Raw genomic sequence first — 26455 nt, forward strand, 5'->3', positions numbered from 1 at the left:
TTATGTCTACACTATTTGGTCAACTGGCAAACATCTTCTCACCTTACTCCTTTCTATATGTTCTTTGCCCTTTATTCCTCTCCCCTCCCCGCAACTGACAGTAACCACTATGTGCTCTAGTCTTCCATGAGCCTTTACCATTGTCTCTACTCCAGGATTGCAGGACTATCAGGCTAATAATTCTCACTAAGGTATTCCTGAAGTCTCTTCATTGATACCCTATAAAGTTGTCTATTATTGTGATTATGATTATTACACTGTCTTAAAAAAGACCCTGTCTATAAAGCAATAATGACTGGGAAAAGCATGTGACAGAGGGAAGCAGTAACTACAAGATAATGCCTGGGTCATGTTGTCAGACGGTGATAGCCAAAATGACATCGCCATTAATGTCTGTGCCAAGACATTCTTTAAATTTAGGCCAGTGATTTCAAAAGAGGGTGATTCTGACCCAAGTGACATTTAGCAATGTCTGGAGACATCACTGGTTGTCACAAGGGATGAGGGAGCTACTGGCATCCAGTAGACAGAGGTCAGGGATGCTGCAAAACACCTACAATGGACAGCACAGCCCTCCCTGCCCACCCCCGCCACGAAGGACTACCTGGCACCGAATGTCCTTGGTGCTAAGGCTGAGACAGCCAGGTTCAGGCGCATCATTAAACATCCCCATCCATGGAGGCTTGGCTTACAGGGTGGTGCTGGGGGCTACCTCTGTCTTCATCTGTAGTTGGCCATAGCCTACTAGTATCTCATATACAACACCACTTGTGTCCACCTAGACTTACTTAGTTACTGGTGGCCTGAAAGCACCACCATTGTGTAAAAACACATCAGGGACCCATTAAGGCTTCACTGTGGCCCCCAAGTCCCATATGCCATCTGGTAACAGATACAGAAAGACACTGGAGAATATAAGGTAATTTTGCTCGAAAATATTTCCTTTAAGTAAACTCCACCCCAACATGGGGCTCGAACTCACAACCCCAAGATCAAGAGTCCCTCTACCGATTGACCCACCTGAGTGTCCCTACTCAGAAATAATTTTACTCCAGTTCAATAAGGCAAGTTAGTCCCTTACTATAAAATGTTTGATTTTTTTTTTTATTTTGCTTGATACCACCATCCACTTGACCAAAAGGAGATATTTTCACCTCAAATTTCCAATCTGCAAACTAAACAGAGCACTGCTGTCCACTGCTGGCAATCAGGCTGTAGCTCTTATTAAAGCAGAAAGAAGAGTGCCCTGGGGACTGGTAGAAACCCAACATTGAAGTCATACCTTCTCCTCCTGCACCGCGGTCAGCAGCCCAGAATCCTCCAGCAAATCTTTCCCATCTTTTCTGTCATCTCTAATGCGGAATGGAAACTGCCATGTATATCAAAGAGACAATAAACCACCAAGGCCCATCAGGCAATGAAGGGCTCTGTAGTGCAGCCCTGAGTCTCATAGGTCTACACCTGTCCCCAAACCCTGCCATCTGCTGCCACTTCCCCAACAGGCCTTCTCCTTGCTCCCCCCATGACACCATGCCCTCCATCTCGGTGGGGCAGAGTGGCCATCCTGTCAAGCCCTAGCATTTTGGCTAGTTTGTGTGGTCTGGTGCAGAAGTTCTTCAAACTGGAAAGGCACCAGGACCATGGAATTTCTTACTTAAGTGACGTTAGAGAGAAGCAAGCACCGATCCTGTGCCTGGAACTTTGCTAAGCCCTTTACTCTGCACTTCTTTCCAATTCTCACAGCTGCCAAGAGGTTAGATCTCAGCTCCGCTGAGGGAGCTAAGGTCACATAACTAGGAAGCCGCTGAGTGGGAAATGCAACCTCAGTAGCAGATTCCCAAGACCCTCCCACCTGCCCGGCTCGCAGCCCTAAGTGACCTGGGGAGCCCTGAGCTCTTTCTGCAACCCTGAAAGATGAGAGACCTCACTAGTGGGTGCAACTCAAGTGGTCTATTTCTTTTTTTCTTTTCTTAAGATTCTATTTATTTATTTGACAGACAGAGTTCACAAGTAGGCAGAGAGGCAGGCAGAGAGAGAGAGAGGGAAGCAGGCTCCCCGCTGAGCAGAGAGCTCGATGATCCCAGGACTCTGGAATCATGACCTGAGATGAAGGCAGAGGCTTTAACCCACTGAGCCACCCAGGCACCCAAGTGGTCCATTTCTAATGATGGTGACCCACTGACTCCAGTACTGGGGGGGAGGGGGCTGTCATTTCCACAACTGTTGATTAATGTTCCCAACACAGGCCGTTTTCCAAGTAAGCATCCTCATTGGCATTTTGCTTCCTAAGTTTTCAGAAACGCAGTTAAGATTTCCCTGCACAATAGGTGACATTCAAAGATGCCTTGGTTCGATGAAATTTTAGGAACAAAATGAGAAGGAAAACTTATTTTGAATCTGTCTGGCCCCAAATTACCTTAATGAGGCTACAAACACTGATCACTCTGGGAAAAAAATGTGTTAAAGGAACTAAAACCCAAACTTAAGCAAACCTTCAAACCAGATTAACCCACATAATTCTTCCTTCTCTTCTGGCACAGATAAGACTCAAAGTACAGAGAGATGAGGGCAGCTTTTTGGAGGTACTTCACCTGTCTGTGTTCCCACATCACCATCTCTAAAGCAGAGGGTCCCAATGCTGCTGCATTCGATAATCACCTAGAGAACTAAAATAAAAATAAAAGGATACTAAAGGTTTGACCCTCCCTCCCCAAGATTCTGATTTAACTTGTCTGGCTGAAACACGGCATTAGTAGGTCCTAAAAGTTCCCCAGGTGATTCTAAAGTGCAGCCAGGGGCGAGAACCATGGTTCTAAAACCTCTTAAAAAGGAAGCAGCTTTCCACTATAAAAATAAAAACCCTCTCAAGAGAGGAAGGAAACAAATGAGCCAAGCACCCACCAAACCTCAGAGCCTCCTCCATCCCCAGCCTCGCCCCTCCTTGCCGATGGGAACCATTACCCTCATTTTGCAGCTGGGATCTCTGAAAAGGCAAATACGTTGACTAGAAAGAAAGTAATAGCTTGAGGTGGAAGGCCCGGTCTCCAGCACCTACTAGCCCCACCATTCTCTTGGGTTCATTCCCAAACCCACTTCCTCCTGGCACTTTCCCTTCATAGGAAGGCCTGCAAAGAACGCTGAGCATGGGTGAACTTACTGGCCATCCAACAACATCCTACTTCCCTGCTCAGGAACGTTCCAGGGTTCCCAATGGCCAGAGACTAAAACCCAACTCTTAGCCTAGCTTCCATGTTTGGCTCTCACCCACCCGAAGTGTCCTAACTCTTCCTCCACCTCAAACCCGCCTCTGCTCAGTCAGATTCTGTGTGTCCTAAACATCGCCTACCGATTCCCCTCTTTCTCTGTTCTACCGAGTCAACATCTGGCAAGGTCAGCTGTTTAATCATGTTACTGTCCTATGTCTACCTATGTCCGGGGAGAGGAGGGACTCTCTCCAACTGAATTAAGTTCTTCAAGGGCTAGAATCCACGTATTTCTTTGTATTGAAAACAGCACCCAGCACGAGGTCAGGCCCATAGCAGCAAATACTCGTTGGTGGGAATTAATTAACTGACTGATTGCTCCTTTGGAAAGGAGGAAGCATGTTGCTTTTTCATGCACATCTACATACAGGAAAAGTCAAACAGCATGCTCAAGAAAATCTCATTGGGTGTGGGGACATGGGTGAAATAGATTGAAATAGATGAAGGGGGTTAAGATGTACAAACTTCCAGTTATAAAATAAATAGGCCACGTGACTGGATGGCTCAGTCAGTTAAGCACCTGCCTTTGGCTCAGGTCATGCTCCCAGGGTCCTGAGAGAGAGCCCCACATCAGGATCTCTGCTTAGTGGGGAGTCTGCTTCTCTCTCTACCTCTACTCCTTAATCCCCTTCTCATGCTCTCAGAGTTGTAAGTCAACTCTACTTAAATAATAAAACAGAATTTTTTTTTTAAAGAAAGTCTCCATGGATCTTCCAAGCCCTGATTTATCATCCCTATTTATAAACCTAATATTCAAACCCATGGTATCACACAGCACAAGGGCCACAGCTCACAGGTATTGGGCAACAGCATCCCGAAAGACAACAAGGTCTCGAAGGAAATTCTCAGTTGCAGGACTTCTGCTCAGCTCAAAGCAACCTGCCCGGCTGCTTACAATTCTTAATATTTCACCTAGAATTAATGATGACTCCTTGCTCTGCTAAATATTCATTACTATTGCTGTTTCATTTGTAGATTTTCAGTGCTGAAATGTACCAGTGCTTTATTCTCATTGCTGTGTACTCCAATAATGTGCAAAACCTGCCCCCAAACCAATGAAAGCATTTTTTTTTTTAAGATTTTATTCATTTGACAGAGATCACAAGTAGGCAGAGAGAGAGGGGGGTAAGCAGGCTCCGCAGCCCGATGCAGGACTCAATCCCAGGACCCTGGGATCATGACCCGAGCCGAAGGCAGAGGCTTTAACCCACTGAGCCACCCAGATGCCCCAGCATTCGTGTTTTAAAAGGCATTTGAAGGGGAGGCACCTGGGTGGCTCAGTCAGTAAAATGTCTGCCTTCAGCTCGGGTCATGATCTTGGGGTCCTGGGATCAAGTCTTGCATCAGGCTTCCTGCTCAGCAGGGAGTCTGTTTCTCTCTCTTCCTCTGCCCCTCCCCACTGTGTGCAGATGTGCTCTCTCAAATAAATAAATTAATTAAATATTGGGCAGGTGAGTGAAGCCAACTGTATCTCCTTTTCGACCAAGTGAAATAAGTCTCATTTAAAATCTAACTGAATCATAGAACTGTGTGCTTCACCTTCATGCAAAGCAAGTTCTCCAGTTTCTACTCTGTGTTCCCAGAAGGGGCAAGGAACACGTTCATAAATGTGCTTTGATGCCTGCAGTGAGATGCCACCACCTTACTGAGCAAGCTTCTTCCCTCTCCAGGCCTTTTGAAGTCCAAGCTCTCCTCTGTGGGACAGTCTCCTGCCCTGCCGGGGGAGCTGGTCTCCCTGCCTGACTTCAAAGACAGCCGATGTTCAGCTAGGAGCAACACTGCAAAGCAGCGCTCAAAAATCCTCTTGGCCACAGACATGACTAGAGAATGAACATGGCATTTTAAACAGCAGTTTCTGTGGCATTCTGTGGTACAAGGACCCTTAAATGACGCCAAAACAAATCACATAATTTGCTAAGATGAGACATGAATCCCATCTTACGTCAAAGCAAAGGGGGAAAAACCCTCAAAAATCTCGGGCTCAATTAAATAGTAATTAAAAACAAAATATGACCTCCAATAATCCTCAAATTTCTTGGGCCGGTGCCCTAAAAGTGTAGAAACAGACGCAGTGAACATAACCTCCAAGAACCACTATTTAGCTGGCTGACAAGAAAACTCTGATCTGGTCGGAAATAATGATGTTCATGGGGGCTCTGGTATCTGACAGCTAGTAATGACCCGGGTACCAGCTAAGAAGGAAGTGTTCCTCCTCCTGGGGCCTTTCCCGCTCTGTGCCATGGCCCCAAAGCCTTCTGGAGGCTGATATGCTGATGGGCCACAGTGCGCGCGCCTCCCCCATGCCTCCACTGCAAGTCCCCAAAGGGAGAGGGCCTGGTTTTCCAGTCACAGAGACCCAGTTCAAACCCCAGCTGGCACTTACTAGTTTTGAGACCTAACTTTGCTGAGCCTCTGAGCCTCAGTTTATCTGCAAAAGCATACCTTTCCAGCAGGATGGCAGTAAATATTAGAGGAACCCGTATACTTAACAGCACCCAGCCCAAGAAGCCAGCTCCATAACTTAGTTTTCTTTCCTGCTAAGAAAAAACAAACACAAGGTGTGTACAGATGAATACACCAGAGCCCCAATCAGCAAGCTCAGGAGATGGCCACAGCACTGTCAGGAGTACCTAGGGAAAAACAAAAAGCAGCCATTCTCTCTGAACACAGGAAATAACTGTATCAGTCTCTGATTGCTGACAGCAGGCACCACTACTCCAGCTTCTCTTGTCCCAGCTTCTACGCTTACATTTATTTATCTACTTATTTGTTTTTAAGATTTTATTTTTAACAGGTACCTGGGTGACTCAGTTTGCCTTTAGCTGGGGTCTGATCCTGAGGTCCTGGAATGGAGCCCTCCTTAGGGCTCCCTTCTCAGCAGGGTGCCTGCTTCTCCCTCTCCCTCTCCTGGTCACTCCCCCTGCTTGTGCGCTAACTCGCGTGCACGCTCGTGCGCTCGCTCTCTCTCTCTCTGTCAAAATAAATAAATAAAATCTTAAAAAAAAAAAAAAAGGTTTTTATTTTTAAGTAATCTCTATACCCAATGTGGGGCTAAAACTCACAACCCGGAGATCAAGAATCACACGCTCCACCAACCAAGCCAGCCCGGAATCCTGTCTATATCCACTTTTTTTTTTTTTTTTAAAGATTTTATTTATTTGACAGACAGAGATCACAAGCAGGCAGACAGGCAGGCAAAGAGAGGGAGAGGAGGAAGCAGGCTCCCTGCAGAGCAGAGAGCTCGATGCGGGACTCGATCCCAGGACCCTGAGATCATGACCTGAGCCGAAGGCAGCGGCTTAACCCACTGAGCCACCCAGGCGCCCCTCTATATCCACTTTTAAGGAAGCTAAGTTAAAAGCCTCACCCTAAAAAGAGCCGGATATCAACAGTAAGAGAAACGTTATGTTGTTTATGGTATGACCATGTAGTGAAAGATTATGCAAGCCTTTAGAATGGTGTATTATAGGAATTTTTCATGACACAGGACAATGTGGATGCTATAATGTCAAATATTCTAAAGGGTTAAAAAAACTGATAACATTGATAAGAAGAGGGAACTACAATAGATATTAACAGTAGTTATCTCTGGGGTGAAATTATGTGTGGTCTAAATTCTCCTGGCTATTTTTTTTTTTTTGCATATTTTTTAGGTTATCTGCAATGAGCATATTTTACTTTCCTAATCAGGAAAAACAATTTTTCCAAAAGTTCCTTGGTTTGCTACACATGTAATTTTAAACATGCTACTTTAGAAGAATCCTGAGCGATAAGAACTGAGATTATCTGAGCTCAGAGAAGAGCACAGTACCTTATCCATGATGAATGCAAGCTATCATCTTTCTTCCCTTGGTAAGTGAACTTTCAGTCATTTTATGACTCACCAGCACCTTTACTGTGCTGGGGAGATTGGAAAAACAGAAGATGAAAGCCAAACAAATTAACCCTCCTATTAGTTTCAGCGGTGGTAAAATATTTGGTGGGAAAGGAGCTTGAAACTATGGGGAAGTCAAGCTCGGGAAGTCCCTAGGGGTTTCCAAGGAGTAGAACCGCTCAGCATCACGAAGGATGAGGGAGGGCTGACTGCACGTAAATTTACTCTACCTCGCCTAAAAGCATCCCGGTGTCCTCCTGAGACGCCAGTTCCAATCATAACCGTGTAGTGACTCTACAAGTCGTGTGGCCATAGGCCTCTTCAGAGCTGAAGGGGGAAACGGCTACGTTGGTGGAGCATTTACTCTTCGGTTCCTCAGCTTATCCCACTTCCCCGCAGTGCTGGGAGGTACATGTCACTATCTATTTCACAAGAACCCCACCTCTCAGAGGGCAGGTGCCTTAAAGGAGGGCACTCAGCTAGGAAGTCAGGAGAACGGACTCCACGCCATTCTGACCCAGGGCACAGCACTTCCTACCCTGCGTGGCCTGAGGCGGGACGCTTCCACATCACACACCCCTCATTTTGCAGGAGAGCTCAGAGAAACAGGCAGAACCAGTCGCTCAAGTGAGGAAGGAGCCCAGAGTGAGGGCACATTGGGGACCACAGGAACCCAGGCCTGGGGGACAGGAGTTGAAACAGCTGCAGAGCTCTCCACATCTCCCAGCACGGGCTCCTGGCTTGAGGACCTCTGCGCTCCACGAGCTGCCTCCTCCTGCACGTTCGCAAACTGTGGGCTGGATGTAACCGGGCACCGTAGAGAAGCTGTGTACAAATGTGAAAAGTCTTTTCTCTTCCCAATATTAAATAAGCACCCCCCAAACACGAGGCAGGTTCCAAAGAGCAGAGAGGAACATTTTTAGATGTCCTGAAGCAAGTATCAGGCTTCTGGAGTGAGCACCCAGCAATGTGAATGGTGGTTAACTTCAGCTGTCCCAGAAGGCAACAGAGCCTTTGACTGGGCCATTCTGTTTCCACACTATGCTCCTGTTCACCTCCAACAACAACTGCACATCCTCCCTGTGCTTTACTATCAGAAATCATTTAGGCTCTTGGTCTCAGTGGTCACTGCAGGGTGGTCATGTCCTGTGCTCCCATTCAGGTCTTCTCACTCCATTCAGCAGTCTGGAGAGAGTCCTGACCTAAGGCTGTGAGGCCCAACAGAGTGGCCACTGACTGGGGGACTGCAGTTTAAGTTTTATTTAATTTTATTAAATTTAAGTAGTCTAGGGACGCCTGGGTGGCTTAGTTGGTTAGGCGGCTGCCTTCGGCTCAGGTCATGATCCCAGCGTCCTGGGATCGAGTCCCATATCGGGCTCCTTGCTCAGCAGGGAGCCTGCTTCTCCCTCTGCCTCTGCCTGCCACTCTGCCTGTGCTCGCTCGCTCTCCCTCTCTCTGATAAATAAATAAAATCTTAAAAAAAAAAAAATTTAAGTAGTCTAAGTGGCTAACTGTAGCCACTGGACAGTAGAGTTATGAACTGTTTGCAAACATACACATGAGATATTTATGAAAACGTAAGCACAGTAAACATAGTTGTGTTATGACTTGTTTTTCTCCCCCCACTTAATATAAGACAAATCTCGGGGCACCTGGGTGGCTCAGTGGGTTAAGCCTTTGCCTTTGGCTCAGGTCATGATCTCAGGGTCCTGGGATCGAGCCCTGCATCGGACTCTCTGCTCAGTGGGGAGCCTGCTTCCCCCGCCCCTGGCCCTGCCTGCCTCTCTGCCTACTTGTGATCTCTGTCAAATAAATAAATAAATCTTTAAAAATATATATATATAAGACAAATCTCTTTCTATATTAGCAACCATACATCTAGATATTATTTTTAATGTCTGCATCTGGCCTGTCCAGGGTAGTAGCCACAAGCAGGATGTAGCTATCGTGAATCTGAAATGCGGCTAGTTCCAACTGCAGTATGTTGTAATTGTACAATGCACACCAGATTTCAAAAACTTTGTAGGACATAAAGAACATAAAACATATTAATAGTTTTTATACTGCTTATCCATTGAAATAATATTCTGGATATATTGGGTTAGGAATAGATCACCTAAATTCATTTCACCTTTCCTTTTTACTTTTCTAATGTGGATATGAGAAAACTTACAATTACATGCGTGATCTGGACAGCACGGCCCTACAGCCTCCACGGCACGTAACGAACTAACTCCAGGCCTCTGCAGCCAGGGTGGGAGAACGGAGGAAATGGCAACCCAAACCACTGTCCGGTTCAGTGACTCAGGGGAGGACCCCTAACTCAGCCTCGTCTAAGCCCAGGCTTCAGGGAGACATCAAACAGGTCCACGGCTCTGTGCACCCTGATAACAGACCAGGCTGGGGATGGCTCAAGGTCCACTGGCCTACAGACCATTCTGCCGCCCCCAGCCCCATGGCCTGGAACACGTTACTTACCCTCTCTGGACCTCATTTTCTTCCAACAGAAAAATGGAGATAATAGCTCAATCCAGAGTTGTCATGAGAATCAGGTAAGAATCCAGAAAAGTCTGAGCAATTTCTCTTTTAAAGTTAAATATACGCTCACCATATGACTAAACAATTCCATTCCTAGATATCTGCCCAGGAGAAATGAAAGTCTGTCCACACAAAGACTGGTACCCAATGTTCATAGAAGCTCTTATTCGCAACAGCCCCAAAGTGGAAACAAGCCAAATGTCCACCAGCTAATGAATGCGTAACAAAAGGTGAAATATTACCCGGCAATAAAAAGAAACATGCGACAACATGAAAGAATCTCAGAGCTTTACACTAAGTGAAAGAAGCCAGATGCAAACCATTATACCTTAAAAGATGCCATTTATATATACGACATTCTAGAAAAGGTGAAATGACAGTAACAGGAAGCAGGCCAGTAGTTGCCAGGGACCAGAGGAAGGATCCTGACTGCAAAGAGGCCTCAAGGAAATATCTGGAGTGATGAAAATGTTACAGTGGTTACACGGGCGCCTGCATTTGTCCAACTTAGGAAGTGAGATAAGTAACATAGAGAACTTAGCACAGGGCTGGGCCCTAGCTGTTATCATGGCAAGTGCCACTGCCTCTTCAGTACTGCCCGAACTTTCTAGAACCAGACTCAGACTCACAATCTTCCTGGGTAAACCAGTTACTGCTCACTTACCCTGGACCGTTTCTCTATTCTTTTCTGGTGCCTTTGTTTCCCTTGTGGCCTCTACCTAGCAGACTTCTCTGTTGCGTTCCTGCCTCTCTCCAGTGCTTCTCTCCCCACTGCCACTGACCTGATGTGGCCTTTCTTTTTTTTTTTTTTTTTAAGATTTTATTTATTTATTTGACAGAGAGAGATCACAAATAGGCAGAGAGGCAGGCAGGCAGAGAGAGGAGGAAGCAGGCTCCCCACTGAGCAGAGAGCCCGATGGGGGACTCGATCCCAGGACCCTGAGATCATGACCTGAGCCGAAGGCAGCGGCTTATTAACCCACTGAGCCACCCAGGCGCCCCTGATGTGGCCTTTCTAACCCATCGCTTCACTACCACCCTGAACTCGCTTCTCCCCTCCCTTCATGCTTTGCACCGACCCCTACTCACCAGCAGCAAAATAAGCTTCCTAAAAACCACTTCCACATGCTACATAACCTGCTAACGTCCCTCACTGCTGTTCAGATCCCTGAGCCTGGTCTCCAAGGGACCCCAGAGCTGGCCCAATCTCCCCTTCCCATCTTCTACTTCCCATCAGAATCCTCCATGACAGATCCTTTTGGAATGAACAAACAAAGGCAGGGACCGCATGGGTCTTGCTCGGATGTGCTCCCCAAGTGTGCAGCACGGTGCCAGGAACAAAGGGCACGCTCACAGCAGCATGGCTGAATTAACTGAAGTCTGCGAATGCAACCCAGCCTCAGAGAACACAGCTAGTCATTCTTTAGTATTTTAAACTGAGATCCTTATGGGGTGGGTTAGTAACAGTTTAGAAGAGGATGAACAGCTACAGTCTCAGGAAGGATTTATGTATTAAAGGTTACAAGGCTTCTGTTTACATTTCTAATTTTTAAAAAATACATCAATAAAATAATTATTTAAATATTTTCTCCCTTTGGGACCCCTGGACAGCTCAACTGGTTAAACATCTGCCTTCAGCTGACATCATGATCCTAGGATCCTGGAGTCAAGTCCCTCATTGGGTTCCCTGCTCAGAGGGGAGCCTGCTTCTCCCTCTGCTACCACTCCCCTGGCTTGTGAGCTCTCTCGCTGTCTCTCTGAAAAATAAATAAAATCTTAAAAAAATTTTTTTTTTCCCTCCCTTTAGCCCAGAACAGACTAAGAGCCTCCAAGTGAACTCACAGGAAACATGGGGCCAGTCACAGAAATCAGATGAGTGTGTTCATGGTTTATTTGGTTTATCACAGTTTGGGCCTCTACATAGCTTTTCAACTCTTTTTTTTTTTTTTTTTTTTTTGAAAGATTTTATTTATTTATCTGACAGAGAAAAACACAGTGAGAGAGGGAACATAAGCAGGGGGAGTGGGAGAAGAAGAGGCAGGCTTTCGATTGAGCAAGGAGCCCGTTTTGGGGCTCAATCCCAGGACCCTGGGATCATGACCTGAGCCAAAGGCAGAAGCTTAATGAAGCACCCAGGCGCCTGCTTTTTAATAGATTTTGCTCTGCGTCATACATGGTTTCATTTATACCCATTAATGGACCATGACTAACGACAGGCTTTTATTAGGAATGCCAATGGTAAAATATGAGTTAAGTGAGAAGTTAGTGAGAAATACGAGAAGTGAGAACCATAATAAAATTGGTAATTCTGCAAAATGTCCGAAGATGTGCATTATCAGAGCCTTAAGCTGTGTTCACCTTATCACAATTCTCACTGCCTCTTGTATTTCAAAAAACAATGTAATTCAGATCCCAAACATTCATATAATTTTCAATAATGTACTGATCTGAATAAAATATTTTTTTAATTCAAAATCACTTCCAGAGGGAGTTTTTTATAATTCAGTAGTAGATGAAAGGAGTCTGCAAGTTCAAAAGCCTGGGGAATGCTAATTTAGAACCTGTTCTCTGAGAAGCTGTTGAGGTCAAAGCCCCAGGAAGGACCTGGGGGTTGGAGCCACTCCCACTGTCCCCTCAGGGCTCCCAGGCAGGCAAGCACTTTCAACACCGTCACCCTTGGTTCAGACATCTGCCACCTCTACCAGGAAAGAAGCTCCCTGCTTCGTGCATCTTTTTATCTTAATTCACCGCCCAGTGCCCAGTTCACAGGAGACTCCTCATAGGTGCTTGCTAAGGTTCCCAAACCGTAGAGACTTTCCGACAAGGAAGAAGTTCTGTGCTTCACAGAGTGAAAGACACCCAAAAAGTCTGTGCCCACAGCCTGCCTAGGGGAAAGGAAGTCAGCGGGGCTCCAGAGAACAGAAGTGCACGTCTCAGGAAGCGGTGTTCTGAAGAGGTCAGCTGCCCCCCAGCCCACCCCCTCACAAGTATGGGTTGGCACGGTCTACTTGGCAGGGGCAAGAACAGAGCACAGCGCTTTCTGTTTCTCACCCCACTGCCACAGGAAAATGTGTGTACACCGATGTGGGGGACGCACAAAAGCTTCGAGGTAAAGAGCTGAAATGGGCATTTGCCGGGCAACCCCCCCCCCCCGCCCCAAGGCCCGGCCTCTGGGAGCCCATCTGCCAGTTCCGAGCCCCGTGGCCTGCCCATTTGCCTCTTCCACCTCTTCCGCCGCCTCTGAATGCCAAAAGCTGGCTCTGGTGCCAGGCAGGGGACCCCAGGCTGCATCTCCTGAGCCTTGCTATCAAAACAGGTTCCTTCAGAGCGAAAAAGAAAAAGGCGGTAGGGGAGTTGCTCTTTGACAGGTCACTGGTCTCTTTTTTGCCATTTGGTAGTAAAGCGGTCACAGCTGACAGTGAAACAAACTTTTAAATAAATAATTCTCCTTTTTCTGCTAAACATATCTAAGCACCCAGCAAGTACCAGTACCTGAGAAGTTAGTTACCAGTGTTCTGGCAAATACAGAGGTAATAAACTACATCAAAACAGCTGATACTTATGTGCCGATCTCTGCTGAGAACGTTCCACGTGTGAGCTCAGTTAATTTACCTCACAACAGCTCTAACGTACTCTTATCATCTGCACTTTACAAAGAAACAGAGATTAAACCGTTTGTCCAAGGTCACTAAGGTTATTGTCCCTCTGCTCCTGCCTTACCCTTTCACGTGTGTGGGAGGGGGAGATTACAAATAGAAAACAAAGTAGTAAGAAATAACAGGTATGGAGGCACCTGGATGGCATAATCCGTTAAGCACTGACTCTTGGTTAGGGCTCAGGTCATGATCCCAGGCCCTGGGATCGAGTCCCACAACGGGCTCCCAGTTCCACCGACAGCCTGCTTCTCCCTCTGACCTTCTGCCCTCTCATGCTCTCTCTCACTGCCTCTCTCTCAAATAAATAAATACAATCTTAAAAAAAAAAAAAAGAAAGAAAGAACAGGTATGTAAAATGCTTGCATGTTTGGAACCAATAAAGCTCAATGGGAGTTTCACAGGAAGGAAAAGCATATCCAGCTCTGCAGGGGTGCCTGGGTGGCTCAGTGGTTAAGCATCTGCCTTAGGTTCAAGTCATCATCCCAGGATGGGGCACAGAGCCTTGTTTCAGGCTCCCTGCTCAGTGGGGAGTCTGCTTCTTCCTCTCCCTCTGCCTCTTCCCCTGTTTGTGCTCTCTCTGTCTCTCTCTCAAGTGAATAAATAAAATCTTCTTAAAAAAATAAAGAAAAGCATATCAAGCTTGGTAAGGTAGTTGTCCCCAGGAAGGGTTCCCTGAGTTGTAGCTCAGATAACGGCAATCATACAACAAATCCATTTACTCAACAAACAGGACTGAGTCTATTTATTATACGCTAAGGAATGTGCTAGTTTGAAATGGAATCAAAGTAACAATACACAGACATGAAAGGCTGGATTTGGAGTGGGGAATAAACTCAGAGAGAAAGACATGGACAGAGGCAGAAGGCAGAACAAGCTGCCCACAGGCACCACCCAAATGCCCCTTGCTCTCTGAGTGGCGGGAAGGGGCAGAAGTGAGTCCTGCATGCTCAGAGCTCCCGGAGTCAGGCCTGCTCACCACCGCACCCCCAGCACCGACCGCAGTGGCCGTCGGAGAGCCAGAGCCAGAACCTGAGAAGCAGCACGGAGTGGAGAGCAGCAGGCTGTTAGTGAATGTGGTATGCACAGGGGGACACATGGGGATGTCTGGAGCACAGCGATGTGTCAGCCAGCCCTTCCCTGTGCTCTGGGGGGGACAGTGAGAGCGCTCAGTGTGGTGTGAGCAGGCCCGCTTCAGGCTCCATTTCCCCCTGCAGGACTAAAGTGCACCTGTCCCCACCCACCAGTCCCCGGTCACCGGGCGAAGGGCAGGCTGGAAGGCAGGCATGCGGAACAACACTGCCTTCCCTTTGCACCTCAGAAACAGCTGCGGCATCTTAAATCCAGGTTTGTCCCTTACCAACGCTCTAGTCACTCCCTCCTCCCGCCACCCCAAAACAGCCTCGACTGAACTGCGGAGAGATGACCAGTTTCTGAGGAGCCACACGGAAGCAGTGTGGCAGCCCGGTTGAAATGTCATAAAGAGTAAGGTGGCCAGGGTGCCAACACCCTGCTGTCCCACACAGAGGCCCGTGCCTTCCGCTGGGCTCCTGTACTAAGTCATCTCAGCACCTACGCCTCAATGCCCTCAGCAAGGTACAACCCAGAGTAACTCCTTCCCACTGACAGGACAGAATTCATCTACTGTTCCAAAGCCACAGCTTCCTGAAAGCAGGGTTCATACGGCAGCAAGACAAACTGTTTAGATACGAGCTACTTCAACTTTGCAGTTCGAAAAACCTTCTCCAGCAGTGATTCTTAACCTAAGATTCAATGCCAAAGAGCAGGCTTCAGGCCAGGGAGGATCTGGGAGGTTATCTTAACATGTGTATGAGCATTTACAGAGAATCTGTCCCTCTGAAAAGACTGTGAAAGGAGGTAAACCCAGAGACGTAAAGAACTTGTGCTAAGAATGTGTCTCGAGTTTAGTATCCTGCAATGTTATAAAGTTCCCAGGGTGACGGCTAAAAGGTATGGGGCTTCCTTTCAGGGTAATGAAATGCTCTAAAATTCATTATGATAAATAATAAATCTAAAAAAGTGGGGGGATGGGCAGCTGGGTGGCTCAGTTAAGCAGCCAACTCTTAATTTAGGCTCAGGTTATGATCTCAGGATCCAGGGATGGAGCCCCACGTCAGGCTCTGTGTTCAGTGGAGAGTCTGCTTGAGCATTCGCTCCCACTTCCTGCTGCCCCCCCCTTGCTGTTTCTCTCTCTTTCTCTCTCTCTCTGAAATGAATACATAAAATTTTAAGACTGATTATGCAGACAGGTATACAACTCTGTGAATACACTTAACTTGTATAGTCAATGGGTAAATTATATGGTATGTGAATTATATATAAAGTTGTTACTAAGAAAAAAAAATTCTAGAAGAATTCTGTTGCAATAGGTTCCTCAAACTAATATTATACTAATAGGAATACTTTCTTACCCAACAAAAATTAACTACTCAATTATCTGAAGACCACAGGAAAAATGTACTCTTTTAGTAAGCAGGAGGAAATGTGTGATAGCTTTTCAAATGGAAATGGCCAGACTCACCCCAAATTTGACAGTCTGCAAGATCAGCTGGAGACTAAATGGTCAATCCACATAAACTCTTCCCCTCGAGGGGTACAAGTATTTACTCCAGATACAGTGCCTGTCCCTTAGTCCTTAGTCAACATTTTCAAACTGAAAATGAAGTTCTCTGTCATCTCCTCTGAAGACAGTCATACCTTAATCTCCCCTACCATATGCATCTTACTTGTGAAAGAAGTCATTGACAAGAATGACTTCCAGTTTTAGAGGGAAAACAACGGAAAAAAACCTATCACCCTCCCTTCTACAACACCCCTAAGCACTCAAGCACTTCTGAGTTCCAAAACAATGTTCGAGTCCAGCTCTCCTGTCTTCAGGATGCCAAAAGCTGGAACATAAAGGAGCCTCATTTCATGTGAAGCCACTCAGAAATCTCTAGCAGCTTGAAAAGGAACTAAACCAGCCTCACTAGAAAACAGGTTGGTTCTAGTTGGCCCAAATGAACCCATTTAGACCATCAATCAACAATCTATATTTTGAACAATCTTATTACGATCACAAACTACATGGAGGCTACATACACATGGGTGAATATTTATATCGCCCTGAGGAGCAAAACATGTACCTATTGAAGTCAATTTTTTGCAGACTGACTTAGGGGCTGGCTGGTGATTTTTTTTTTTTTTTTTAATTTTAAGTGAGGGCATGCAGGTGGGGGAGGTGGGAAGGGTAGAAGCAGAGAGAGAGAACCCTAAGCAGGCTTCATGCCCACCCAGTGCAGAGCCTGATTTCACAACCCTGAGATCCTGACCTTAGCCGAAGTCAAGAGTCAGACGCTTAACTGAGCCACCCAGATACCCCTAGGGGCTGATGATTCTTAGTCCTCATCACTTCTTTTGAGGATTATCCCACTAGGAAGATTTTTTTGTAGTAGGAATATAAATAAGAAGCTGGCTGTAGTTACCTGGAAGAAACATAGGATTCTAGGACTGAGGTTTATTTTAGGGGAAAAGATCTTTACATGTTTTGGCTGGTCATGATCTCAGGGTCCTGGGATCGAGCCCCACATCAGGCTCTCTGCTCAGCAGGAGGCCTCCCACTCCCCCTGGTTGCGTTCCCTCTCTCACTGTGTCTCTCTCTGTCAAATACATACATAAAATCTTTTTTTTTTTTTTTGAAGATTTTATGTATGTATTTGACAGACAGTGATCACAAGTAGGCAGAGAGGCAGGCAGAGAGAGAGAGGGGTTAAGCAGGCTCCCTGCCGAGCAGACAGACTAATACAGAGCTCCATCCCAGGACCCTGAGATCACCACCCTGCTCCCTGAGCCAAAGGCAGAGGCTTTAACCCACCGAGCCACCCAGGAGCTCCAATAAATAAAATCTTAAAAAAAAAAAAATACATACAGTTTACTTATAATCTCTAAATTAACTAATTACCATTATCTAAAAGGTTCCAACTCAGACTTTTGCAACTATATCCATCACAGGTTTCAAAAACAAGCGGGAGGGACGCCTGGGTGGCTCAGTTGGTTAAGCAGCTGCCTTCGGCTCAGGTCATGATCCCAGCGTCCTGGGATCGAGTCCCACATCGGGCTCCTTGCTCAGCGGGGAGCCTGCTTCTCCCTCTGCCTCTGCCTGCCATTCTGTCTGCCTGTGCTGACTCTCTCCCCCTCTCTCTCTCTGATAAATAAATAAAATTAAAAAAAAAAAAAAAAAAAAAAACAAGCGGGAAAAATACATAACCAAATAAAAGACAAGTAGTTTGATTTCAAGAAAACTTGGAGCGCCTGGGTGGCTCAGGTCATGATCCCAGGGTCCTGGGATCAAGCAAGCCTCACATCAGGCTCCCTGCTCAGCGGGGAGCCTGATTCTCCCTCTGTGTGTGCTCTCTCATCTCTCTCTCTCACTCTCTCTCAAATAAATAAAATCTTTAAAAAAAACAACAAAAAAAAGATTTCAAGAAAACTTATTATCTTCATATAAAATGAGGAACTATCATTTGCATTTGCCTATGCAAATATCTTCAAGGAATTTTTTTTGTTAAAGTATTCAGTATAACTTGGAATTGTAAAGAAACTTCCAAACAGCATCCCAAAAGGAAGCCCAGAGAGATCCCGATTTTGAGCACTGGGTTGCCTAAAATGTCAGGCTCTGAAGGCAATGAGGTCTGCTAATTTGGCATCACATTTGATTGATTTATTCTGAGGACGTATGAAAAGAGTTTAATAGACTACATAAAGGGGCGCCTGGGTGGCTCAGTGGGTTAAGCCTCTGCCTTCAGCTCAGGTCATGATCCCAGGGTCCTGGGATGGAGCCATGCATGGGGCTCTCTGCTCGGGAGGGAGCCTGCTTTGCCTTCTCTCCCTGCCTGCCTCTCTGCCTACTTGTGATCTCTCGTTCTCTGTCAAATAAATAAAATATAAAAAGAAAAAGACTTAAAAAAGGTCACTGAATAAAAACCGGAGGCTCGGGCGCCTGGGTGGCTCAGGCGCCTGGCTGGCTCAGTGGGTTAAAGCCTCTGCCTACGGCTCAGGTCATGGTCCCAGGGTCCTGGGATGGAGCCCTTCATCAGGCTCTCTGCTCAGCGGGGAGCCTGCTTCCCCACCCCTCTGCCTGCCTCTCTGCCTACTTGTAATCTCTGTCTGTCAAATAAATAAATAAATAATCTTTAAAAAATAAAATAAAATAAAAATAAGCGGAGGCTCAATAATCCAAGCCACAAAAGGAAGATCAAAACCATCTGTGTTTGACAGGTAAAGACTCTGACTGATTTGTCAACACCTCAGGAAACGGAAGACCTCAGAATCCCACAGAACAAAAGCTCAATGAAAGAAGGAGCTATCTAGCATACCACCAGATCTCCAGCATGAATAAATAAACTGTGTAAGAATACAGTTTCCAAAAATCAAAGGTTCAAAGAGAGAACTATTTTCAGTAAAGATCTCAACATGTAATATTATCTTTCCAGATTTAAAAAAATTGTGTTATGCCTCAAATACCACTAAAATTATCTTTTGTTTCTCAAGAACAAAATGCATCAAATGCAGAGTAAATGGGCCTTGAATCAGATGAGCCCCACAAAAGAGTATTTTAAAAGGAGCAAATGGAGATGAAGCGTTAGCACACTGACCAGCAAAAACCTGATATGCATATTTGATAACAACCCTCTCCAAAACTATCGGTTTCCTCTGGTTTCTGTTTCAGCTAGGTAAGCACTTTTTCAATCTATTGATTTTTAGAAGTTTTCCCTTTCACGTCACCAAGAACATCTCTATTTCTCTTGTCTTCTCTTCAATAGCCCCAACTTTCCCACAATTCACCTGTATGGCTTTTTATTCAAATTCCTTTTGTTTGGAAAATCCTTCCCTTTCCTCCCACCCGAGCTGAAAGCATCCTCCCTAACTATAGTCCCTTTGGATTTTATGGAAGTTTCATTTCCTTGCAGCAGAGGCCTGGTCTATTTCCTGAAGCCAAATTCATTGTGCTCCATAAAAGTGAAAATAAAATCATTCAAACCACAGTCAAGAACAGAATCATCTACCAATCTGTACCCTCTCTGCCAGTTTCTCATGCAAATATGCCTTTCTCGCAGTGACCTTGTGTTCCCTCCATCCTGGCATCTGTATTTTCCAACCCACAGAATGTTTCCCTCCCAAGTCCGTAAATTTTAAATCCTATGTAACCTAAGATTTTCTGCTGTAAATTCTGTTTCCCAAAGCTAAACAACCTTGGTAAAGGGAAGGAACCATGGACAGAAATTAGCTATTTACAATAATAACACTTTACCATGTTTAATGCTTTGGATGTTATTTCACCAGAAGTGAAGCGATGGAAGAAAAAAGAAACGCCCTTTAGGAATACTTCATAAAGACTGTTGCATCTGATCTTTGTAACAACCTTGGAAGGCAGGCAGAGTACGCATTTATTACCCTCTTTACAACATCAAAATACACATCAAAAAGTTAACCTTCTTATGCATTGCCCACAGACTAGCAAGTGTCTGCCCAAAACTATATTAACATCTTGCCTCTTCCAACTCAAAGGCTATATACTCTCTCTCTCTATGTTTCTATCCTACAGCCAAGGAGAACATCCATTTTTCAGCATTTCAGAGGGAGGACTGCCCTGACTTTTGGGACACCGTCTCCCTTCAGCTGACAAATACGAAAGTCACCTTCAGTTTTCCCAATAGAAAACAATGCTCTTTTCTTCCATATGCCACCATTAACAACTACTTCTTTCCAAAATAATTTCCAACAGTTCCTGTTTTAAAGGGACTGACTTACTCATAAGGGGCTAATAATCCAGAAAGTCTGCATCAGCATATGATTTTCTCAATAAAGTTCAGGGCTGATGCAACATTTCCCACTCTCCAATTCTACAGCTAAAATGACAAGAACATAGAACAGTCAAGAATTGCGCAAGACAATGCTACAGTGTTTTTTACTCCACCACATCTGCCTCTAAGGGTCTCCTGTGAGTCACTATCTTTTGTGATCAGTCATCATTATAGGGACTCCCATTCTCTACTCTAATTATTTTATTTCTTAAAGAAAAGCTCAGCAGTAGAAATGGAATCTTATTACATCTTTTACTACCTTTCTGAAGCACTGACCCCCTTAACTTAGCACCTTAGATGCCACATTGTTCCAATTTTCACCACTACTGTTTTACACAAAACAAAAAAGAGGCAAAGTAAGGTTGCAATTCATTCGTTTATTCATTCAACAAACACATATGAAATCCTATCAGACACCAGGATTTGGGACCCAAAATTAAGCGTCTGTCCCTCCTCTCATAGTCTGGTAGAGAAGAAAACTAAAGACGTGATTACGGAATAAACTGATCTAGGTCAAGGTGGAAGTGAGCACAGGGCTTGGGCAGTGGCCATCATGGAATGCTTCCTGGAAGAAGTGATTTGTGAGTACTTATAAGCATCTCTTTACTTTCAACACAAAATAAACCTAAAAGACTCAACTCTTCTCCTCAGAAGTTTGTACAATTTACGTGCCAAAAGCCAAGTCAAAAATCTAATTTAATATCAGAATTTATTCTTGACTACCTGCCCTAAATTTCAACCTTTAACCCATACTCCCACAGGTATACATTACAAAGGGTAAAAATTCTGTCCAACACAGTGCCTTCTCCCAAGTCTGTAAAAGAGGATTAAAGATAAATGAGAAAATGAAATACATTTTTAAAATATATAATCATCTTCCTAACTGGAAATGAACACTTTGAACAATCCAAGCCCTACAAAGCACAGCTATTGGAAGAGGAAACTGAGGTTCAAAAAAGTCCCACTTTAATACAACAGAATAAAAGATCTCTTTGAAGTCACCAGAACAGCTTGAACAAAAAGAGAGACAGAAGGCTATTGTGGGGCTTTAGCCTCCAGATGATGAACCCTAAACACACTGCAATGGTAAACAAACAAGCCTCAGAGCTGGAATCTGATTTGGTGGCCTGACAAAACATTACAATTTAAGGAATCTCTCTCTCCCCATTCATTATTTCTCAAACAAAGTCCTACTGGCTGACAGCTCCTGTTTTTCTACTGGTTTCTAGGTTTATTGCTTGTAAATTATAATGCACAGTGTTGTTTAAAAAAAAAAGGTACAGGCAAATGAAAACAATCCTGGTTTTAAAGACCCATAAAAGACAGTATATGTAACAAATGAACTCTGTCTGTGTTTACTATGAGGACCTATTACTCCTTTATGCTACTCTGGTGGATTTTAAACTCAAATGAATGCTACCACTGCCCACTAAAGAGCAGGTTAGAGGAGGGAAGGAGCACACTCATACACCTGCCTCAGCAGGACCCCAGACTGCCTCCCTCACCACTTCCTGCGCCTAGGCCAAGCAACTGCCCACCAACTGGGGCGGCAGACACCAGCCATTTACATTCTGCTATCCCAAGAAGTAGGCTCTAAAGTCACACTTCGATTCGGCCAGGCACATCCACATCGCCGCCACTCAGCTACCCAGCGGAAGGGAGGAAAACTCGCGGCCCCAGAGAGAAGGCTGGCGGCGGGCAGAAGTGGAGGAGAGGGTCCCAGCTGTTCCCTTGACTCCGCCTGGCCAAGGTGGGCCCGGGAATCCTACAACTCGGAGCCGCACCACCGAGCCCCTCCTCCTGCTTGGCCCAGAGGGCTGAGATCCCCACCCCCGGCCCCTGCAGACCTGAGTTCACCTGGGCCCCGGGGCCCCTGACCCAGAGCCACTGCCACGGCACTACCCTCCCGCCCTGGGCCGCCGACCCCCGGCCCTGCTCCCCGGCCGGGAGACCCTGCCCAACCCGCACCGGGCCGCCCGAAGCCCTCTCGCCGCCCGGGGCCGCCCCGCGCCGCCCGACCGACCGGCGGGCCGCGCACCGTGTGGGACTGCAGGCTCTGGCTCGCCTCGATGGCTGCTGTCAGCGGCACCGTGTCGTCCAGCAGCACCTTGCCGGCCGGCGGCTTCTCCATGAAGGCCATCCCCGGACGCCCGTCCGCCACCGCCTCGACACCAAGAGCAGGAACCAGGCGCGCCGACTCCCGCCGCCCGCCCGGCTCCGCCGCCGCCGCCGCCGCCGCTGTCAACACGCGCCGCCCCACGCGCCGCCGCCACCCGCCGCGCCCGCGGGGTCCTAGCGCCGGCGTCTCACCGCCCTCGCTGTCAACACTGGCCGCCCTTCCCTCCGCCGCCTCCCCCGGGGTCCTAGCGCGATACTACCGCGGTCGCCGCTTCCCTGGACCCGCGTTTCCAAGCTCCTCGCAGCCGCCCGCAGACCCGATACCCTCAGCATCCAGCCTCAGACCTGGGACACTCCACCCCAAGCCACCACGTCCAGAGATCCTCAGATCCGAAGACATGGCGTCCTGAGCCCTGTGATCTAGGAAATCTCTGGCCCAAAGATTGCCAAACCAAGCCTCGCAACGTTGGGCTTTTCACTTTAGGCCCTCAAAGCCTGGACTAACAGACTTGAGAGTTTTACAGCTGGACCTTTCCCACCCAGACCTCCCAGGCCCAAGGAGCCTAACAGCCAGAAAAGGGACCTTCAGGATGAGACTCTCAGTCCGAGCCCTGCAGACCCAGAAACTTTCTAAAACAAGCCCCTAAGATTCAGGTTTTACTAAATCCTTGATCCTAGATTTTCAGACCCAATAACCTAAGAGCTAGGTCCTCAGAATTGAACCCCACAATTGGTGCCTTCGGACCCCAGAACCCTCAGACCCATGTTCTTGGAACTGGGGATCCTAAAAGACCGGTCTCAGTCCAGGACTCCAACCTCCACCCTTGGCCCCAGCCACAAAAGCCTTGTCAAAAAGAAAACCTTAGACCCAAAATGGAGTCACTTGTGCTAGGCCACATGACCAAACCAGAACTTACTATCTAACCTAAATGTGGTTTCAAACTCTCCCAGAAATGTAATTTTAACAGTCAGTCAGGAATTTAATGGCCGGCCCCAGTGAGGTAATCTGACCCACAGACTCTCTATCCCACACCTCCCCCACAAAGGGAAGATGAGGTAATTTGCATGGTAAGACCCCCTGCCCTCGCCTGAAATAATTCTTTCTTTTGCTAATAACTTCCTTGCCCCACCCTCCTTCCTATAAACAACAACAACAACAACAACAAAAAACCATCCTTTTTGTACAGCACCTAAGAGGTCCTTTCTGCTTGCTAGATGGGATCCTGCCTGAGTCATGAATCACTTAATAATGCCTATTTGATCTTCAGACTTAGTTGGCTGAATTGTTTTAAAAGCCTTCACCCCTGGAAACTCTCAACCAAGATCCTGAAGACTTGGGATCTTCTGCCCCACTGTACTGGCTCCAAGAACCTCAACCCCAGAGCCCCAGAGCTTGGAGATCAACTTCCCAGCAACACGTTTGCCCTTCACAGTCTTTCTGAAACCAAGGTCACAATACTGGCACTCCCCCTGCCACCCAGTCCTCTCCCCCCACCCCACCCCTGGAATCCCACCCACACCAATCTTTCCAAGGGCTGCCTCCCAGGACAGCGGAGTTAGACTTGGAATCAGAGGACCAGGATCATTGGGGCTCTGGTATTTACCAACTGTGTGACCTTGAATAACTTACCCAACCTCTCTGAGCCCCAGCTCCCTATCTGCAAAATGGAGATACTACTACCTGTATGGAAAGGTTAGGATGTGGAATGCAGTAGGACAGGAAGGGGCTTAGCTCATTTTTGCTTAATATTTGTTAACTTCCTTCCCCTACAGTTCACAGAATGGAGAGTTTCTCTTAAATTTGTCTCCCCTAGATTTTTGCATTTTAGACAAGAGAACAAAGTTTCAGGGCACCTGGGTGGCTCAATCATTAAACGTCTGCCTTCTGCTCAGGTCATGATCTTAGGGTCCTGGGATGGAGCCCTGCATCAGGCTTCCTGCTCAGTGGAAAACCTGCTTCTCCCTCTCCCCCTTCCCCTGCCTGTGTTCCCTCTCTCGCTGTCTCTCTCTCTCTCTCTGTCAAATAAATAAAATATTTTTTAAAAAGAGAGAATAAAGTTTCTTGGTAACTCTCCCCTCCACCACCATTAGACATGACAACAAAGGCCTAGACAGTACCCAAAGAATACCCTCTCCAAATCTTGAGCTTACAGCGATTGTTGGGCAAGTAGCCACAACAGATCGACATGTGAAAAGGGAAACAAGGAACTTCATGATTCAGTCCTAATACAATCAGAATTCTAGTACTCAGTTTTGTCTCCGTGTGTTTAAAAGCAACAATCTACTAAAACACAACCATATATCATTTAGGGATCATTCAACTTTTTCTTCTTTTATAATTTTAATTTTTCATTTTCATTTTCTTGAGGGGGAGGGGCAGGAACAGAGGAAGAAGAAGAGGGAGAATCTTAAGCAGGCTCCCTGCCCAGCACTGAGCCTGCCATGGGGCCCAATCTCACAACCTTGAAGATCACGACCTGAGACAGAATCAAGAGTTGGTCGCTCAACCAACCGAGCCACCCAGGTGCCCCTCCACTTTTTACTTCCATTTCTTTAAAGCAAATTGATTATTTCATTGCCACAATCACAGAAACCAAAATTCTGCTTTATTCATAATTCCTTTCATAATGTGGACCGACCAAGATAAGGCTCTTCTCAAATACTGCTGGTGGGAGTATAAATTGGTCCACCTTTCTGAAAGGCATTTATTCAAGAATAATTTTCAGAGTACTTACCACGTAATAATTACCTTACCCAGTGCTAGGAGCTGGGATTTGACAATACATATCAAGGACTTTGAAAATGTTCTCACCCAGTAATCACACATTTGGAAGGGTAGCCTTAAGAAATAATAGAGATCAGTGCAAATAAATAGCATGCAATGATGAATATCTAACAGTAGGGAATTGGACAAATCATGGGACAATCATAAGTAGAATATTTTGCAGTGATTAAAAAGCAGATTATCAAAAGATATTTATGATGTTGAGAAATGCTCTTGATGTAATAATGAGTGGGAAAAAGCAGTATGTGCACTTGTAGGATCCAAGTTTTTAACATGTTTATATAGAAAAACAAGGGAAAACACCAAAATATCAATCGAGGGTCTCTAGGAAGGAATGCCTTCCATTTTTATGCTTTTCTGCATTTTCCAAAATGTCTCTAATGAAGATATTTACTTGCATGGTTATGAAAAAAACAATATACAATCAAGTTGCGAAGTCATAAAATAACAGCCTTGTCTAAGTATTCCTCACTTGGGAAAAGAAACTGAAAGCGAGAAATCGGATATAGGATGGAATGAAGCCAGAGGCGAGCTCTCAATCAGACTTTCCCTTTCCCTGGAAATTCTCAACTGAAGTAGGCCCTCAGAACAAGTGCTACAGCGAGCCTTATCATTTCATTTTCATCTGCCCAAATCAGTGCCTTATCAGTGATCCCCTGAGGATCCTGAATTTAACTGCTCCTAAATCTTCTGGAGACCAGGCCCCAAAACTTGTGACAGCTTTTGAAGTGGCTCCTGTTGGATGTGGAGAAACCCTCCCCAGGCCAGAGCTGATCTAAATCCAATCAGCTTTGCTTCCAGCCTCAGACCCAGCAAAGCGAGTGAGTTATGTATACCTTGGTTTTTGCCACATACACAACTACTCAGGCTAGCAGGGAAAAAACAAATATTTAGATCCCTATATGTTGCCAAATGTGTAGATGGCCCACAGGTTGTTTAACACTTGGCATTTGGCCAGGCTGAAGATAATGAGGAAGATTTAGTGAGGTTGCTTCCAGATCTGGCAACTGTTCTACAAAGCAAATCACAGAAGCTTGTGGAAAATTCAGTGCTTCCTAAACAGCATTGCCTCCCAACTCAAAATTATCTCTCTCTCTCCCTTTCTTTCTTTCTTTCTTTTTCTTTCTTTCTTTCTTTCTTTCTTTCTTTCTTTCTTTCTTTCTTTTTAAAGAATTTATTTAGTTATCTGACAGGGAAAGAGCGGGAGAGCACAGGCAGGGGGAGTGGCAGAGGGAGAGGGAAAAGCCTGCTCCCTGCTGAGCAGAAAGCCTGATGTGGGGCTCAGTCCCAGGACCCTGGGATCATGATCTGAGCTGAAGGCAGTTGCTTAACCAACTGAGCCATCCAGGTGCCCCTATTTT

The 26455-nt window shown here is 46.0% G+C and overlaps 1 protein-coding gene across 12 annotated transcripts in view; it reads right to left on the reverse strand.

The window, feature by feature from the left end:
- Positions 1-22462, reverse strand: part of PXK (PX domain containing serine/threonine kinase like) — an 81578-nt gene extending 59116 nt beyond the window's left edge. For 7 of the 12 annotated variants that reach the window (XM_045078386.1, XM_045078408.1, XM_045078406.1 and 4 more), the window contains exon 1: positions 22230-22461. In XM_045078386.1, the coding sequence (XP_044934321.1) occupies positions 22230-22331 (102 nt within the window). In that variant the 5' untranslated portion in view covers positions 22332-22461. Of the gene's footprint in view, positions 1-22229 lie in introns of all 12 variants that reach the window. The other 5 variants (XM_004738261.2, XM_045078377.1, XM_013053422.2 and 2 more) reach the window with 3 other exon arrangements.
- Between the last annotated feature and the right edge of the window lie 3993 nt (positions 22463-26455).

This window comes from Mustela putorius, unplaced genomic scaffold (genome assembly GCF_011764305.1).
Source record: "Mustela putorius furo isolate JIRA1106 unplaced genomic scaffold, ASM1176430v1.1 tig00000095_pilon_pilon_pilon, whole genome shotgun sequence".
Taxonomy (NCBI): Eukaryota; Metazoa; Chordata; class Mammalia; order Carnivora; family Mustelidae; genus Mustela; species Mustela putorius.